Genomic DNA, 17,451 nt, shown 5'->3' on the forward strand with positions numbered 1-17,451 from the left:
TAAATGCACGTCTGCAAAGGGGACACAGAAGATCCAATTTATACAACTGGGCGCATGGGTGGGCTTTTATTCATTTACATTATTTATAAGCCACTTTTTGCTCTGAGACTCAAGATGGATTACACAGTGTGGGTCACTACAGTCAATTTCAAAGGCATTTCAATACACAACTAATACCGCATTTCCGCTGGGTTCAAATCTTTGCAAATTTGCATGCATATGCCCTGTTGCTTGTGTATTGGATTACCTTTGAAATTGACTATGTTGACCCACACTGCCTTGAATCTCAGTGAGAAGGACAGACTATAAACAATATAAATAAAATAAATGTCTGACACGTCTCGGGGTTTTCCATTGAGAGTAGCTGCTCCTTCTACCCTCTGTGTTTCTCGTTTGTTGATCGCTGTGTGAGCTGCATGCTTAAAAACCTTTCATAGTGCCATTCTGTGCAAAGTGATTCCAGTCTAAGCATATTGATTCCAACGGGTTTAGACTGGAGTAACTCTGTTTAGGATTGCATTGTACACCGTTTTCCTGATTTTCTTCTCTATACAAACTCACCATTGTTCAGGAGGGCTAACCGGGAGCAAGAACGCCCGGACTGGCTTCGCAAGCAATGCTCACCTCTCGTGATTAGCAACGTGCGCACATCAATCCGAAGAACGTGGGAACCCTCTTCAAACACGACACGCGTTTTAACCTTTCCCCCAGTTTTCTTCCACGGGCGCCCCGCCCACTTGTGGTGAGAAAAAAAGTTTGCAAAGTCAGCGCATTGTGATTGGCTCAGGGCTTTGACGTCATAAAGCTTCCCTCCTCCGCCTCTCTCCTTCGCTTCACCGATTCCATCAATGACTAAAGAGACAAGAGTCGCCCTTACGCCCGCCTGCCGCGTTACTCCGTTGGCTAATAGAAATACGAATATGTGTTCTAATTGGCTGATAGAAATCCTCTCGCCTTCCTCCCCCTAGCCTCGCCCCTGAGTTTTTCCTCATTGGACTGCGAATTCTTTTTCCGATTGGCTGAGCCAGCCGGATGGGCGGAGCCTTCGGAATGGAGGCGGGGCTGTCAGGAGAGTGACCGGGAGGTGGGCCAAAATGGCGGCGGCCGGGCTGAGGGCGATGGTGGGCGTGAAGCGGGTCATTGACTACGCGGTGAAGGTGCGTGGCTCGGACGGCTGGGTCTCTCCGTTCCGTGAGCTCACACTGCCGGTTTCTTTGGCATGTCACGTGTGTGTGTGTGGTGGTGGTGGGGGGGTCGTCTGTGTGTGACATTCGCAGCTGGGGTGGGGTGGCCGAGCCTCCATGTCCAGTGGCAGTCTATCTCGGGAGACAAGCTATAGGTTTCTTTGGGAAATACCTGGATGTTTGGGGTCGGAGCATTGGGGAAGGTGAGTTTAGCAAGGGGAGAGACCTTAGCAAGGTATAATGCCTTAGAGTCCACCCTCCAAAGCTGATCTGTTTGGCCTGGAGAAGAGTCATAATTCTAGGAGGTCTCCAGGCCCCACTTGGAGGTTGGCAAGCTTATGTGAACGGCTCACAAGTAGGTTTCCCAACTCCAGCTTGGGAAATCCGTGGAGATTTGCAGGCAGAACCTGAGAAGGATGGAGTTGTGAGAGGTTTGGGGATAGGAGGGAGCTCAGTGGGGTATGATGGCATAGAATCTACCCTCCGAAGTAGCCATTTCCTGCAGGAAAACTGGTCACTTTGGCCTGGAGATCAGTTGTGATTCCAGGAACCTCCAGGCCCCACCTGGAAGTTGGCAATCCTAGATAATGTTGCCAGCTCCTGCTTTGGGGGTGGCGCCAGTGAAACGCAGAATTTGGGATGGAGCTCAGCAGGGAAGTGATGCTATGAAGTCCATTCTCCGAAGCTGCCCCTTCCTCCAGGGGACCTGGTCTCTGCCAGCTGGAGATCCAGGAGAACTCCAGACTGCACCTGGAGGCTGGCAACCCTGTTTACTACACAGCTGGCCCTTTAAAAACCACAGGCGATTTCACCTTGCTTTCAGTACCCTCTCCTGCAAAGGTGAGGTAGGGCTTTCTCAAAGGTGGTTCCTGGCCTATGCAGTGCCCTTTGACTTCTTGTTTAGGCCTGAGCCCAACACATTTCTTTTCCCCTTAGCTTTTAGTTGAGGGATTCTTTTGAAAGCTGTTTTTTACAGTTTCCTTCTATCCCAAGGGCTGTTTTGTGGACGCTGAATGTTTTATATTGTGTTTCATGGTTTGTTTCCATGTTGATCGTTCTTAGGTTGTTTTTATTTTATTGTATTGGTTTTTGCCTGCTGAGCTGCTTTGGTCTCTGGAAAGGCAGTGTGTAAATTTTCAAAATAAATACATTCAGCAATGGCTGTCAGGCAGGGGAGCTAAACAGAACCTCCATATTTGAGGTAATATACCTTGGAACCATAGAGGCTGATGACAGATAACCACGGAGAGTTGTTTCCCTCATGCTCGTCTTACAGGCTTCCTGACTGGCTGCTGGTGGAAACGCCCACACGAGCCCTTGGTCTGAACTAGCAGTTCATAATGACTTTTATTTCTTTCTAAAGAGATTCAGAAAACAGGGTGAGCTTGAAAACGTGGATGATTTGCTGAAGAGTTCTTCCTAGAACTCCAGGTTTGGCTAATGGTTGCAATTTTTAAAAAATGAAATAACAGCATTGATTTAAAAAACAAAAGCTTGTAGGGGGATGGCAGCATTTATAGCAAGAGGCCAGAAGTGCTTTGCAACACTGACTGCCACTGGGCAGGGGACAAATAGCCTGCATACTTACCCTTGCTTAAAGAAAAAAAGGCCTTGCAATAAAGTAGAAAAGGTGAGCTGCCACCTCTCTGTATATTGGGATAACGGCAAATTCTTAGGATACATATCCAGGGCTGTTTTGTCTCCAAAAGAGACAGGAAGGTATCATGGGGCAGTTGTGCCTCTGTGCTCTAGCTACAGCCTTCTTACCCATCTTGGATCTATGTGGCTGTGCCACAAGTAGCGAAGGTACATGCACTTCCTCCCTAGTTGCACTGCCCCGGCTCCAACAGGCTGCAGAAGTCCAGTTGAGTCGGGTAGGCTGATATGCATCAGCCACTCCAGTCGTCACCTTCCCCCAGGTCTACCGCCCTGCCCTTTTGGTACCCTGAACGACTTCCTGGTCTCCTGGGTGGTGGAACCCACAGTACAAGGATGCCCGTCTCTTTGAAGCAGCTGGTAGACTTAAGCCACCTCCCTCTGTCCCCATCATAGCTTCAAGTGCCCATCTCTGCAGTCACATGGGTCGCTGCCCTAAGAAGATCATAACATCTCAAGTGACTGTTGGGCGAATGTCAGTATAATGTGCGAAGAGCACTTTTGCAGAGCAGCGCTGCAAGGTTCTAACTGCAATCCAAAGCAAAGTAACTCCAGTCTAACCCCATTGAAATCAATGGGTTTACACTGGAGTAACTCTGCCTAGGATTGTACTGTGAGTCTGTTTGGGTTATCTAGAAATGCAGCCGTTCTTTGTAGCTGTATATGGAGTCGCAAGTGGTGAGCCGGACTGGGCACAAACACCCTCCTTTCTGACTGCGGTATGTGTTTGCTGTTTGCTGTACTGGAAAGAGCATTCGGTGTGCACCCTTGTGCAAACGCAAGCCTTTCCCAGAGAACTTTAACCAGAATGTTTTGGAGAAGTCTAAGCAGAACTAGCTAGATGTCCACTGCCTTTTTATTTAGCTTCCAGCCTGCCTAATTTCTTTCCGACCTACAGGCTCAGGTATATCATCTGACAATGTGGTAGAGTTTTGCCTAGTTAGGAATTCCTTGCTTTGCTCTGTCAGAACACAAGAGGTACCCTGCTGGATGAGGCCAGAGGTCCATCTGGTCCAGCATCCACAATGGCCAACTAATTTTCAGGGACATGGATCCAGAGGAGTTAGCCGTGTTAATCTGTAGTCGCAAAATAGTAACGAGTCCAGTAGGACCTTTAAGACTAACCAACTTTATAGTAGCATAAGCTTTCGAGAACCACAGTTCTCTTCATCAGATGAGATTTTCAGGGAGGGGCCAAGGCTGCCCTATGATGTTGCCCAGCTATTCAGAGGTTGAGTGCTACAGTATATGGAGGTTCTGTTTCGTCATCACAACTAGTAGCTACTGATGGACTTCTTCTCCACGAATCAATCTAATCGCCTTTTAAGGCTCCTTGGTACTTGAACTGAAGTATTAGTGGAAGCTTTTCCCCCCTTGTGAGATCTTTTATTGTGTTTACAAATGAATGGAGGGAATCATTGTGTCTGGTATCCAGGCCAAGGTTAAAGGGAGTGGTTCTAGTCATGGGAACGTAAGGGCAACCACATTTATCTATCCCCACGTCCTCTTTCACCCGGTGGTCAACCAGATGCCCCTAGAAGACCTACAGTGCATGGAGACCAAAGCCTTCCCCCTGTTGTCTGCAGCTTTGGTGTTCAGAGGGTTTTCGCCTCTGAAATTAATTTTCATTAGCAGACCTGTCCTACATGAATTTTTCTAATCTCAAACCCAAGGCTAATAACATTTAAGGGATTGTTAATTTTTTTGGCTCTCCAGCCGCGCCCCCCCCCCCCCATTCACGTGGATTGTCCCCACGGAAGTGACTGGAGAAAAAGCATTCTGCCAACTGACAGTATCTGGATATGCTTTGATTCCTGCAATTGTGGAACAGCTCCAGTCAGAGAAATCACTGCTGAGCGTGTCCATGTACCAACTGGGTCATGTCAGAGATGGCCTCCGTGTAATTTCATTCCCGTGCGTGGCCAGAGAGAGAGAGAGAGAGAAATAATCATCCAAAACAGCTGCTTGAATTGCCCCCCCACCCAAGAAGCTGCATGAGCTGTCACCTCGTGTCCGTGGCAAAATCGTGGAACAGTGCAGTGCAGAAATAGTGTCCTGTCAAGGCTGGGAGTTGGAGCATGGTCAAGATAAATTCAGGTGGAGCGCCTGTTGTGTGTCTGAACCATTCGTTGAGACTTTGGGTGGACATTGCAAGGTAGTTAGCCTTACTTCCAAACAAGGACGTTTCTGCCAGTGCAATTTGTCCACTTGCCTTGTGTAGTGGTTATGAGCACAGGACTCTGGAGCCAGGTTTGATTCCCCACTCCTCCGCTTCAAGCCAGCTGGGTGACCTTCGGCTAGTCACAGCTCTCTCAGAGCTCTCTCAGCCCCACCCACCTCACAGGGTGATTGTCATGAGGATAATAATAGCATACTTTGTAAACCGCTCTGAGTGGGCATTAAGTTGTCCTGAAGGGCAGTATATAAATCAAATGTTATTATTATATATTATATTGTCTTGGATTGGTTTTATGCTGCTGACGCTACCGCACTTCCGTATCCAAATGAGAAACGGTGACTGCCTTCGGACGTTAGGTCCCCAGTTACGGATCTTCCGGGGTAACTTCCTTAAAGAAACTGTCCTCCTTACAGGTCCGGGTGAAGCCAGACAAGACTGGGGTGGTGACGGACGGGGTGAAGCATTCCATGAACCCCTTTTGCGAGATCGCCGTGGAGGAAGCCGTGCGCCTCAAGGAGAAGAAATTGATCTCGGAGGTAGTAGCGGTTAGCTGTGGTCCACAACAGTGCCAGGTGAGGACATGGATCCCAGAGGCAGAGGGAGATGGATTGGGGAGGCTGGAGTGAGCCTTCCACCACGGAAGCCTAAAACCAGAACCCACATTTGAGTACCCAAATTTTTCTGAAGCTCTGCCTGCACCCACATCCCTTCAGTGATAGTTTCAGGTGGCTAGCTGTGTTGGTGTGTAGTAGAAGAGCAAGATTCTGGTCCAGTAGCATCTTAAAGACTAACTAGATTTCCAGCTCTTTTCTTTAATGGTGTCTTGAAACTCAGTTTTATTCTCCTGGATTGCCCAGTCCCCTTCTCCTAAATGGCTTCTGTTTCCCCCCCCCCCCCACCTCCACGAATATTCCTATGACACAAGACCTCCCAGTTTTATCCAGTTGAATTAAATCTTGTTTTCTGCACAGTTTACATGGAATTTGGAGTAGAACTTGAACAAAAACTCTCTTGTGGGTTCAGGCCAAAACATCTGACTGGTCCAGGTGGTAAAGTCTGCAGGCCTAGGAGTATATATTACCCCTCACTTTATTATTGATGGTTTATGAAGTACCAAATGTTGTACTAAATGCTACATGCTTTTTTGTTTTCTAAGCACAGCATGAATCCTTCTTGGGAGCTTATAATAGAGTCATCACGTGGCTTGGTTCACTTACTTGAGCTGTCTCTCTCCCTTTGTGGGAACAGCTTTCCCGCAGTGAATCTCTCTTCCTGTGGCAAGCTTGTCCACCTTGTGTGGGATGGTTACCTTGGGAGGATCTCTAATGCAAGGCTGGGGCAACTTTCGGAACCATTTCTGTGTCCAGTCACTTGAGTGACTGGAATGTTTCGTCCCAACTGCCTTTCTCCAACTAATTTTTGGAAGCAATGCAGGGCATGCCATTTCCCATCTGCTAGCTTGCTCAGCGGGTTGTGTTCAGCATGATTAACTCCAAAACAAGGATTTTGTACCACTCAGCGATGGGGTTGGATTAGCCACTGTCAAAGAAGCAGACGGCCACGAGGTGGCAGCAGCCGTAGACAAGAGGACTTCGGAGGGGGGTTATATCAAAGGGGCAGGTGGTATCCGTTTCTTTTTCTAGATCTGACCACCTTTCAGTGCCATTCAAAGTAGAGTTACACCCTCCTAAGCCCATTTACTTCGATGGTGTTACTCTTCTTAGGATTGCGCTGGTAAAATCTGATGGAAAAACCTGGTTTCAGTAGACTGTTTTGGGACAAATTACGGCTCCGTGAGTTGAATCAAGTGTGTGTGTGGGGGGGGAGTTAAGAGGGGCTGCTAGTTTATTGCACAATTTGAAAAAAGAGTTAAGGGCACCTACGTAGTTCCTTAGATGAGCTCTGTTTAGAACATTTTCAGCCCATCAAATGTGAAAAGACAGACTTAACAGTAGCCTTGCATTTATTTACTTACTTCCAACTTTCTCCACATTGAGACCCAAAGCAACTGACACTGTTCTCCTCTCCTCCACTTTATCCTCACGACAATCCTGTGAGGTAGGTTAGCCTGAGAGTGGCTGGCCCAGGGTCACCAGGAAGCTTCCATGGCAGAGTGGGGATTCGAACCTGGGTCTCCCAGATCCTTGCCTGACACTTTAACCACTACACCACACTTTTCTTTTGAGACTCGCCCAGTTTGACCTAAGAGTCACCAAATACAGAGGAAAAAAGTGTCCCCTCTCCTCCAGGTCTTTAACAGTTGCATAGAAGAGGGGAACCGCACCTGCCGGATTCCTCTCTTGCCTTCAGGAAGGGAGCGTGTGACATCCTTAAAGCTTGGGGAACCATGTGGGCAGGGAAGCTGTCCTCCGCAGCAGCGTCAAGGCCAGCTGGGACACCCTTTCCCCGCTGCATTGTTGAAGGCCGTTGCTTGATGACTCAGTGCTTGCATGTGGGTGAAGGCGTGAGAGCACAGCTGCTCCAGCCCTGTGAAGGTAACTGGTCCAGACATGCTTCTCTCTCACCTCCCTTTCTCTCTGCAGACCTGGCTCCCTTCTATTTTCTGTCGGCTGCGGCTTCCTGACAGCCGCACCGTCGCCAGCTATTTTCTGCACGGCTGCTCTCTCGCTTCCCCAGTGACCTTCACTTGCTGAGTCCCTCTGCAATCCTCCCCTCCTTTTTTCTGCCCCCAGCCCCGTTCTCAAACATCAGTCTGCTGACATTTGTCAATCTGAGCCTGGAAACTAAAAGGGGAGAGGGGGGGATTTTGCTCTCTAAGGGAGGTCTCCAACCCCTCCCTTTCCCACCATCAAATGCTGCCTCAGGTTGTTTAGGAGGTTGGCTGCTGTGGTGGAGACGTTTGGGATTGCTGGTTCAGCAGCCGCCGCTGTGGACCTGACGAATGTGCGCAGTGCCTTGGCCGCGTTCCCAGTGGGGCAGGCATTCCCCCTTCCCTTTAGATGCGATTATCGTTACTATTAAGAAAGCTGGAAAGAGATCTCAAATTCCTGCATGCTAGCATCAATTTTTTTAAAAAAAAACTCTCAGCATCAATATTTTATTTATCCTGCCCCGTGCAGAGCAGGTAGTAAATATTCCATGCCAGTACAATGCCCACCCAGAACTGAGAATGTGTACTGAGTAGCTCTGCTGGGTTTTTTTAATAACATAATAATAACATTCGATTTATATACCGCCCTTCAGGACAACTTATCGGCCACTCAGAGCGGTTTACAAAGTATGTTGTTATTATCCCCACAGCAAAAACCCTGTGAGGTTCTTTTGCTTTTGTATGTTTGAGAGAGCAGTCTCTCAGTGTGTGGTATGTTGGTTGTTAGGCATGCAGATAGATCTGAGGGGTGGGTGGGGATTGGCAGAATGGCCGTTGATAACACAACCCTATAAAGCAGTTCATAGGAATACAGGGTAATTGGGGGCTGTCTCAGGACAGTGTGCGTGTGTTTGGAGTACCAGAAGCTTTCCCCTCCCTCTCAGCTTTCTGGTAATAACCTCTCCCATCTGGGACATTCCAGAAACTTTCCCCAGCCTTGACTGTGTAAAAGTGCCATGTAAATGGTTAAGGAAGCACTTCCACAGCAGTGTTGGGTCTTGGACGGAGTTCGAGTCCTTACCGTGCCACAAAATTCACTCAAGCAATTATCCTGCAGCCTCACCTACATCACACGTCTGTTGTGAAAATGAGAGGAGAGATCTCCTTCTGTGCAGCCTTGATCTCCTTTGTAGAACTGTGGCCTACATGTGCTGGGGATACGGCCCTGTGAGGAAGGCCACTGTTCCCATTTCACAGATGAAGGATCTAGAGTTGTGAGACGTTGACTGTTCAAGGTCCCCACCCCCCACCCCCGTGTTTGTTTGACTGGGCTTACAGCCTGCCCCACGGTATCCTAGGGGCTTAGGGTGGGTACAATCTATCAGTTACCCTTTCTTATTTCTGGCCGTCAAAGAACCCATTGGCATAAAAGCATCATCTTCTTCATGCTTAACTGCAACTCAAGCCTTCCAGATACAAGTTCCAAATTTTCTTCTGAATCACTGTGGCTTTCTAGCAGTGGCACGGGATGCTCAGTAGGTAGCAACAACCAAGCTTTTGGGAAGTTAGGCTGATGCTTGGCCTCCCCGTAGGGCACACAGATAGATCAGATCTTCTATTCTTGTTCCTCCCCCCCCCCCCCACTCCCCAGGAGACAATCCGCACAGCCTTGGCAATGGGTGCCGATCGAGGGCTGCACGTGGAGGTCCCTGCCAAGGATTACGAGAACCTCAGCCCCTTCCATGTTTCAAAGATCCTTGCTGCTCTGGTCAAGAAAGAGGGCGTCAATCTGCTGCTGCTTGGCAAGCAGGTAAGTGGGAGGGCTGCAGGCCCACTGTGCGGTGTGAAAGCGGAACCTCGTGGTGGATCGTTGGGTTTTGCTTTGGTGTCAGGTTTCTGGCTCTCATGGTTCCAGACTAGAGGTGGGCACGAACCAAAATACAATCCAAAGGACGTCACAAACCAGGCCATTTTTTGGGTTCATGAACTAGCGATTCATCGGAGGACATTTCTGACTAATCGTGATGAACTGCGATGAAGTTTAGGCTGGTTTGTTTGGTTCGTTTTTTCGGTTTGTCACTGCAGACAGCCTGGCGATGATCAGTTTCCTAGGCAATAGGGGGGATGGGCTTTCTGCCGACCTTCTGCTGCCTCGGAAGTGACGTATTCACGAGCCAAACGAACCGGTTCGTGAACCGGCCAATTTCATACTGGTTCGTGAAACACAATGAACCATGAACCGCAATGAACTGCCATTTTCCTGGTTCATGCCCATCTCTATTCCAGACCACACCCAAGGCCAGTGAGCTGGTAACAGGTTTTCCACACTTGCCCCCTCTTGAGAAGAGCAGGAGGGATCTAAGCCACAGTCAGTGCCCTCTGCGGGTGCAGCGCCAAGGATAGCAGCGGTCCCAGGAACCATATGGGCATCCAGGGTAAGATAGTTAACGAAGCCACGCAGGTGCCATCTGGGGATTCGTTATCCAGTGGAGTTGCAAGTAGGAAGAGGGCAAGGGGAGATCAGGGCACCGGAGAGGCCAGCTGAACTGGCCTGGGGCTGATGAGAGCAGAGGTTGCCCTTGCAGGGAGCGGGTTGCCAACCAAATGCCTGGACAGAGGCTGACCAGATTTGGGAAGAGGGTTACAGAGGTCGCCTGGCCAGTTGGCTCAGCCTTTCCAGTGCTACAAGGAGCTGCTCCCTGTTCCTTTTCGGCCCCGCTGGGCTGCTTCTTCCACTTTGCATGCTTATAAGTGAAACATCTGGACTTGCACGGGCTGCCATTTGGCAAAAGGAGCGCCACTCTCCATGAGCTCTGCTGCTAGTTTGGCAGGGAGTCTCTTGTCCCCATCACAAGGGCAAAGTGACCGCGCAGCCTTCCCCCAGTGGCCATCCGTGCCTCCTCCCCTGGGCTAGATTGTGCAGTAGAGCTTTCCTGAGATAACTTTGAAGAGTCCTGCAATGCAGCCGGTCCACCCCATCTGATAGTCCTTCTCCAGGATTTCTCCGTGACTCTCTCAGCTGCATAGGAGGTTGGGGGAAACTCAGGCTTAATCCATGCGTGTTCCTGAGAAATGTCCACAGGGGGTGGGGGGGTAGGCTTAAGGTGGTGATCCTGTGCCCGGCCCGGGAACAGCCGTCTGCCTTGGGCATGGCAGAAACCATTTGGGAGCCGTTCTTGTCCTCTGTGTGATTTCCCACCCCCTATCTCTTTGCTTCTTTTCCAGGCCATTGATGATGACTGTAACCAGACAGGGCAAATGACAGCAGCATTTCTTGACTGGCCTCAGGTATGATGGGAGTGTGTTTGTGGTGCGGAAAAGACAGGCGCGAGTTGGCAGAGCAGATAGGCCTCTTGCTGCCTCCTTATGCATGCCCGTTGAGCATGGCAGACACGTTCAGTTTCTGCATGAATACAGGAAGCTGCCTTACATTGAACAAGACCCTTGGTCTGTCAAGGTCAGTCTTGTCTCCCGTGCCTGTCAGTAGCTCTGTGGAGGCTCAGGCAGAGTTCTTTCACATCACCTGTTACCTGATCCCCTTAACGGGAGATGTCCAGGATTGAACCTGGCACCTCCTGCGTGCCAAGCAGATGCTCTGCTGCTAAGCCACAGCCACACCCTCAAACCAATTGAACACTGCCTTATCCTGAGTTAGACCATTGGTCTGTCGAGGTCTCTCTGGCCAACTCTTAACTGGAACCAGTTCTCTAAATAAACATCTTTCACATCGCCTCCTGCCTGATCCTTTTAAGAGGTACCAGGAATTAAACCTGAGACCTTCTGGCTCATCCACTCAACCGTGGCTAACTTGAGGAAGGGAAGTCCCTGCAATAAACCAGGGTCTAAAGCTTCCTAGTCTGTTTTAACACACGGACATTTCATCTCCCAAGAGTAAGATCTTCCATTAGAGAAGACCGTACCAGCAGTTAGTTCTTTGGTGTCGGTCTGGAATATTTTTTTTTCTTACAAACGAGAGTAGATTACCCCTTGTAAGGGAATCTCCCTTTCCTCTTTTTTTTTTAATCAAAAAGAAAAAAATCTGTTGGTCTGCTTGACGCAAGGCCACTTGGGGCGGAACCAATCGGCAGCAATCTGTTTTGTTCCAGTTAACGATGGCCTAATTAACGTGCAGATGAGACACAGGGGCGGTTGGGAGGCAAATGACCGTTTGAAATCTGATTAGCGCGTAGCGGCCATGTTTCCAGAGAGATTCGTTTGCCTCCACTTGGAAACGGTTCCAAGATCACATCAAAGGGGCAGCTCCCAAATCTTCCGATGGCGCTCTGCCTGTGCCTCAGCACCGTGCATCTCTTCTCACCCACCCCCCAGCTCTTCTGCAATGGATGCCAGCAGCTCTCAAGTGGTAACAGGGGCCATGGGCTTGAAAATTGCTAGTCTGGAACTGTTGAAATGCCAGTCGTAGCCTTGGCTCTGGAGTACCCTGGACCTTAGGCATGCCAGGCTTTGTCAAGATTGGATGACCTGTGTTTCATCTGGCAGCGGGGTTTGGTAACGGCTGCAGAAACGTTTAATGTCACTCTGGCGGCCTGGTAGAAAAGAGCTCTTGCCAGTGCCCTCCTGGGAATACGCCCCCGGAACAGACTTTGAGTAAGATTTTGAGTACAGCCACTTAACGTTGCACTGTAAGTCATTTTAGTACGTAGAAACATATCCACGCACACACTCTGCTGTGATCTGAGTATTCTCTTAACCAGGATTCCTCAGCACGGCTCCCACCGACACTTTTCCTGGCGGCTGCCAATTGTTTTTTGCCCAGTACGGCTTCTCATTGGCCACTGGAGTCCTGATTGGGTGTGCCTACTTCAGATTATTGCTTTGGTTAGCAGCTGCCACCCCAGCACAAGGATCTTCACTGAGAGATTGAGATGTGCCTGTGCAATAAAATATTTAAAATAATATGTTCATTTCCAAAGGCATCCTATTAAGCAGAGCTTCTGCCTGAAATGCTGAAGAGTTACTATTAGAGTTACGCATGACCTCGCGCCTTGACATTTCATGTCCGCGTTCCAAAGGTGCCCGCAGGCTCAACAAGGTTGGGGCCCCCCTGCTCTTAACCTTTTCCTTTCTTTTTAAAATCTGATCTGAATTTAAAATATGCACAGCGAACATAATACTGTATTTAATTTACAGCGCACTGGTTTATGTGATTGCATCATGTGGGATTTGCCCCACTTCCCCTCTAGCAGCCCTTCTCTCCCTCACGCAGGGGACGTTCGCCTCTGAAGTTACCGTGGACGGGGATTGGTTGAAGGTGGAACGAGAAGTCGACGGGGGTCTGGAGACCGTGCGTCTCAAGCTGCCGGCCGTCGTGACCGCTGATCTACGTCTAAATGAGCCTCGCTACGCCACCCTACCTAACATCATGGTGAGGGAAAGGCTTTGGTGTGCCATTTAGTGCGTATGGGGGGAAGGTTCTTTCCAGATCTGAGGATCAGTTCTTTCGGACTACTTCAACATCCCTAAGGACTAGAAACAAGGCTCTAACCAAAAACAAAACAAAACCAGAGCTAGAGAAACACTTTCTTACAGTGATTTTCAGTGATTTGAATCTCCAAAGTGCTTCATGGAGCTGATGATTAAGCTAGGAGAAGAGCAGCCTGCCCCCCTCCACCGGCCGATTCAAACTGGAGGGCAGCTTTTTCAAGGGTGTCCTCTTTTGTTTCTCCTCCGCCCACCCCTGCAGAAAGCTAAAAAGAAGAAGATTGAGGTGGTGAAGCCATCCGACCTCGGTGTGGACCTGACCCCGCGGGTGAAAACACTGAGTGTAGAAGACCCTCCCCAGCGCCAGGCCGGGGTCAAAGTGGAAACCGTGGACGACCTGGTTGCTAAACTCAAGGAGAGTGGGCGGATCTAAGCCCCTGAATTGTTCTGGTAAGGCAAATGCTAATTGCATGGGGGGCGGTGTTTAAGGGGGGGGGGGACATACTGTTGCCAGGAGAAGTGGACGTCGGCAACCTGTAGGAGCACATTTGCACGTGTTTAGTTATAGAGACACGATATTCCGAGATCCAACCTGCCATTGCAAACAAGGTTTCTAGAGCTTTTTAAAAAAAAGTTCATCCTTAATAGACTTCGCCACTATGTTGCCTTACGCACTACCAGTTGTCTTAAATATGTGGTCCTATGAGCCACTTGTGCTTCATGTGGTCTAATCTCAGCCTTAGAATTGCTTATGTTCTGTTTCAGCATTTCTTCAACTCCCTATTGGATCCTTTCTAATATTATGTCGTTGTAAAATTGTGCTTATTTACCCTACGGCATTGTTTATGGAAATGCCCTTGAAATGGACTGTACTAATCTCACGCTGTGTAATCCGCCTTGAGTCTCAGTGAGAAAGGCAGACTATAAATGACATAAATAATAATAATAAATACATAATAAAGGGCTCAAAAGATCAAAAAACAGAAGCTGGGCCAAGGTGGTGAGAAGAGAAGCAAGCTGAATTCTTGCTCTATCTCGGTTGTTCGCCTATACTTTTCTCCTTTCTTCTTTGTAGAAGGAAAGGGTTACAAATTTGGTAGAGGAAAACAAGACACTGCCTTTGGATCCTCTTATGGCCAAACCTGCCCACAACCTGAAAACTGAAAACTCCAGAGCCGTTAACCTTTCCTCTTAAGACAGGGGCTCCAACTCTTCATCCATAATAGTTGGCAGTGTTTAGTCTTGGATCTGGGAGACCCGGGTTTGAATCTCCATTCTGCCACTGAAGCTTTCTTGGGTGAACTTGGGCCAGTCATACATTCTCTGCCTAGCCTACCCTACCCCTAGCCTACCTTACAGGGTTAATTTGAAGATAAATTGAAAGGAAGAACAAAGCTGTTTTGGGTCCTTACTGGGGAAAGCGGTGGGGTATAAATGATGTAAATTAAAATAAATACTTAGTTGCCCTCTTCTGCTATTTAGGCGTACAGCTATGAACTACCGTTCCTTTTCTCTTTCAGCCTTGCCTGGATCTGTTGCTCTAGGCCTTCTGCTGCTGTTGAGGCGGGTGTGACACTCAGGGGTCCGTCCGTTGGCCTCGCTGGGGCCCAGTCCCTCAGAGACCGGAACCGTGATGCCTTCCCGCACAGCTTACCCCCCAAAGGAAGCTGGATGACAATTTTTAATTTTTTTGTTTCTTCTGGATTAATGATGGGTCAGTTTGCAATAAACATCCTGTGATCGTTGGAGGAGCTGCTCTCGTCTCAGACTTTTTAAAGTTCAGATATGGCATAAAGTAAATAAATAAAGTTCTTAAAGGCTCACAGGGCCCTCTTCGGGCGTACGTTCTGTGAACCGCTTTCTGTTTTCTTGCAGTCAACAATTCAGGCATCGGAAGAAGTAGGTTTACAGCATATGAATCTTTGTGCTCTGTTAAATGGGTCTCTCTCCAAGCTGCTAGATGTAGCCTTTAAATACTAACAATCGGAGACTAAGCACAGCTGTCCCGACGCAGTTAGCATCTGGGAATCGCTTTGTTCTGTTGCCACAGCCAAGTTCACACAAACCAAAAGCAAAAAAAAAAGGGTAAAACTCACTCCTGCGATGTGCCACTCCCCGACTGAAGGCATCTCCGTATGTAATCCATCTTGGATCTCAGTGAGAAAGGCAGACTATCTTACTACATGAAAGGGTAGGTGTGTTCGAGACGACTCACACTCTTATCCTGGAGCAGGTGCAGTCGGGGTGAGCCTCTGAAGCCTCGGAAGGGCCTGCAGGTCGGCTCCACATTCCCCTCGCCCAATTGGATCGGGCTGGCATGGGGCCTGCCCAGCTGGCCTGTGCTCCACCCCCAAACCTTGAGCTGGGGTGCGTGGGGGGTGCAGCACAACTTGACTGCACTTTCTCAACTCCAGCCTTCCCCCCAAGCCTTCATCTGTGGAGGGGGAGGCATGGAGGGGCAGCATGGTTTGCCTGCACTTCCCTCCAAGCCTTGCCCCCCCCAGTCTTGATTTGCAGCGGGGGGAGGCACAGCAGGTAGTCCTGGCATCTCAGAGGCCAGGTCTACTGCCCACAGCTTTGCAAATTAGGTAAATTTGACCTCTGGACCTGCAGATCCAGGTCTACTCACCTTGGCTTTGCAAGGCAGGTAGACCTGGCCTCCATCATCTCAGACCAGGGGACAAGGGAACACACCTTCTGGAGCGCAGTCTCTGATGGCGCATCACATTCCTGCGTGCCGCAGTAGGATGATTTTGGCCCAAAGCAGTCCCTGTTCAACCTGCTGCAGAGCACAGGAGTGCTTCAGGGTGCAGCCCTCCAAGGCCCTTTTTGCACCCCCCCCCAGTGCTCCTGGGCTCTGCAGTGGCCAGAATCAGGCCCGGGATCAGCCAGTGGAGGGAAGGACCTGCCCACCTGCCAAGCTTTCTGTAGCCGGCTGGTTCTGCTGCCCTTTCCTGGCCGAGATCCGGGCACTGGGGAGGCAGCAATGCCAGGCCCGGATGCCTAGCCCTCCCCCCACCCTGATTGGGGTGCAGCAGGGGGTGCAGTGCCAGGCTCGGCCGCCCAGTCCTCCCCTTGAGTGTATCAGTTCATGGTGGAGGCAGCAATGCCTTGCCCATCTGCCCTGCCCTTTCTAGAGCCCATTGTGTTTTTCCCCACAACAGACTTCGTTGCTAATAAATAAATAATATCATAGACGAAGGCTTCTGTTTAAGCCCCCCGTAAAGGATCCTTGCTTATGCAAAACTAACATAGCAGGAAGAACAAACTGTTTTAATACTTTTTTTTAATGTACAGAAAGCCTTTTTTTAATATAGGGAGGGGACATTCTCGGGGATGATTTTTCCCCTTGCACAATGATATGGTAGAGTCCAGAAAGGGCGTTACATCCGTCTTTTGGGGTGGGGATGCTCACAGGACAATTGCTGTCCGCTTCCAGGTAATATCCAGTATACTTTATTTTTGTGCTATACACATTACCTGTGAACAGCCCCCACCCCAAATTGGCTTTGGAAGCCTTCTTCAGTGGCGGGGTATGGAGCAGCCACGTTTGGTCTTGATGGGGTGTATCAGAGCTTCAGCTAGTGTAACAGACAGATAGTGTCCCCCCCCCTTCTTCAGTGACCCCAGGTAAGCTGAGAAAGAAGAAAGAGGGACTCACCCATCCTCAGTGAGTTTAATGGCTCAGTATGAATTTCAATGATACTTTTTCTAGCCCTAGTTTAACCGTTACGCTACGCAGAGAAACACCTTGGCCTGGATAGCCCAGGTAAGCTCTGTCTTGTCAGATCTCGGAAGCTAAGCAAGGTCGGCCTTGGTTAGTAATTGGATGAGAGACCTTCAAAGAAGACGAGGGTTGCAGAGGCAGGCAATGGCAAACCATCTCTGTTAGTCTCTTGCCTTGAAAACCCACCAGGGGTCTCCATAAATCAGCTATGACTTGACAGCACTTTCCAGCACCACACAGTGATACATCCCCTCTCAGGGCAGACTTGGCGGGGAAGGACTATGTATACTGAATACTATGAAACCTAGTAGCCACTATATTGAGGGAGGGAGCTGCTGCGATTTTCTGCCTCATCCATTTCTTGGGGGCAAGGAGTTCCTCTAGCTAATTTCAAATGTGACCAGTTTTTTTTTTTTTGTGTTCCAGCCAGTTACTTTTTGTTCTCTTGATGTCACATTCCCCAGACCTCCTCATCCACTGTTTATCTCAGCGCTCTTTGTTGCTTTGGTCTCCTTTTTTGTTTAATCATGGTGATCTAAAAATGTGTTTAAAAATACATTTATCTGGATCCAAGACACTTTTAACGTATTGGCATGCAGGGGGGAACACAGTATGGCTACTTCATAACTGAGCAGTGAAGATGATTCAAGGGAAAGAATGCAGACCATTTAGTGTCAACTACATTTCCCATCAGCCTTTTGGGTTACCAATT

At 49.1% G+C, this 17,451-nt stretch overlaps 1 protein-coding gene across 1 annotated transcript; it reads left to right on the forward strand.

Moving 5' to 3' along the window:
• Positions 1 to 1,076: 1,076 nt before the first annotated feature.
• Positions 1,077 to 14,851, forward strand: ETFB (electron transfer flavoprotein subunit beta). The gene is made up of 7 exons (XM_054998726.1): positions 1,077 to 1,157; positions 5,433 to 5,591; positions 9,222 to 9,380; positions 10,796 to 10,858; positions 12,798 to 12,956; positions 13,275 to 13,462; positions 14,533 to 14,851. Exons 1-6 carry the CDS (start codon positions 1,095 to 1,097, stop codon positions 13,443 to 13,445), a joined length of 774 nt encoding a protein of 257 aa, XP_054854701.1. The 5' UTR covers positions 1,077 to 1,094; the 3' UTR covers positions 13,446 to 13,462; positions 14,533 to 14,851.
• The last annotated feature ends 2,600 nt before the right edge of the window (positions 14,852 to 17,451 follow it).

The sequence above is a fragment of the Eublepharis macularius genome, chromosome 15, assembly GCF_028583425.1.
Source record: "Eublepharis macularius isolate TG4126 chromosome 15, MPM_Emac_v1.0, whole genome shotgun sequence".
Classification (NCBI taxonomy): domain Eukaryota; kingdom Metazoa; phylum Chordata; class Lepidosauria; order Squamata; family Eublepharidae; genus Eublepharis; species Eublepharis macularius.

What these genes read in the sequence shown, in the direction of transcription:
- ETFB (XM_054998726.1), top strand. Translation starts at nt 1,095, where the DNA reads ATGGCGGCGGCCGGGCTGAGGGCGATGGTGGGCGTGAAGCGGGTCATT. An exon ending in TCATTGACTACGCGGTGAAG is followed by an intron (nt 1,158 to 5,432) that starts GTGCGTGGCTCG and finishes TCCTCCTTACAG; the next exon opens with GTCCGGGTGAAGCCAGACAA. An exon ending in CATTTCTTGACTGGCCTCAG is followed by an intron (nt 10,859 to 12,797) that starts GTATGATGGGAG and finishes TCCCTCACGCAG; the next exon opens with GGGACGTTCGCCTCTGAAGT.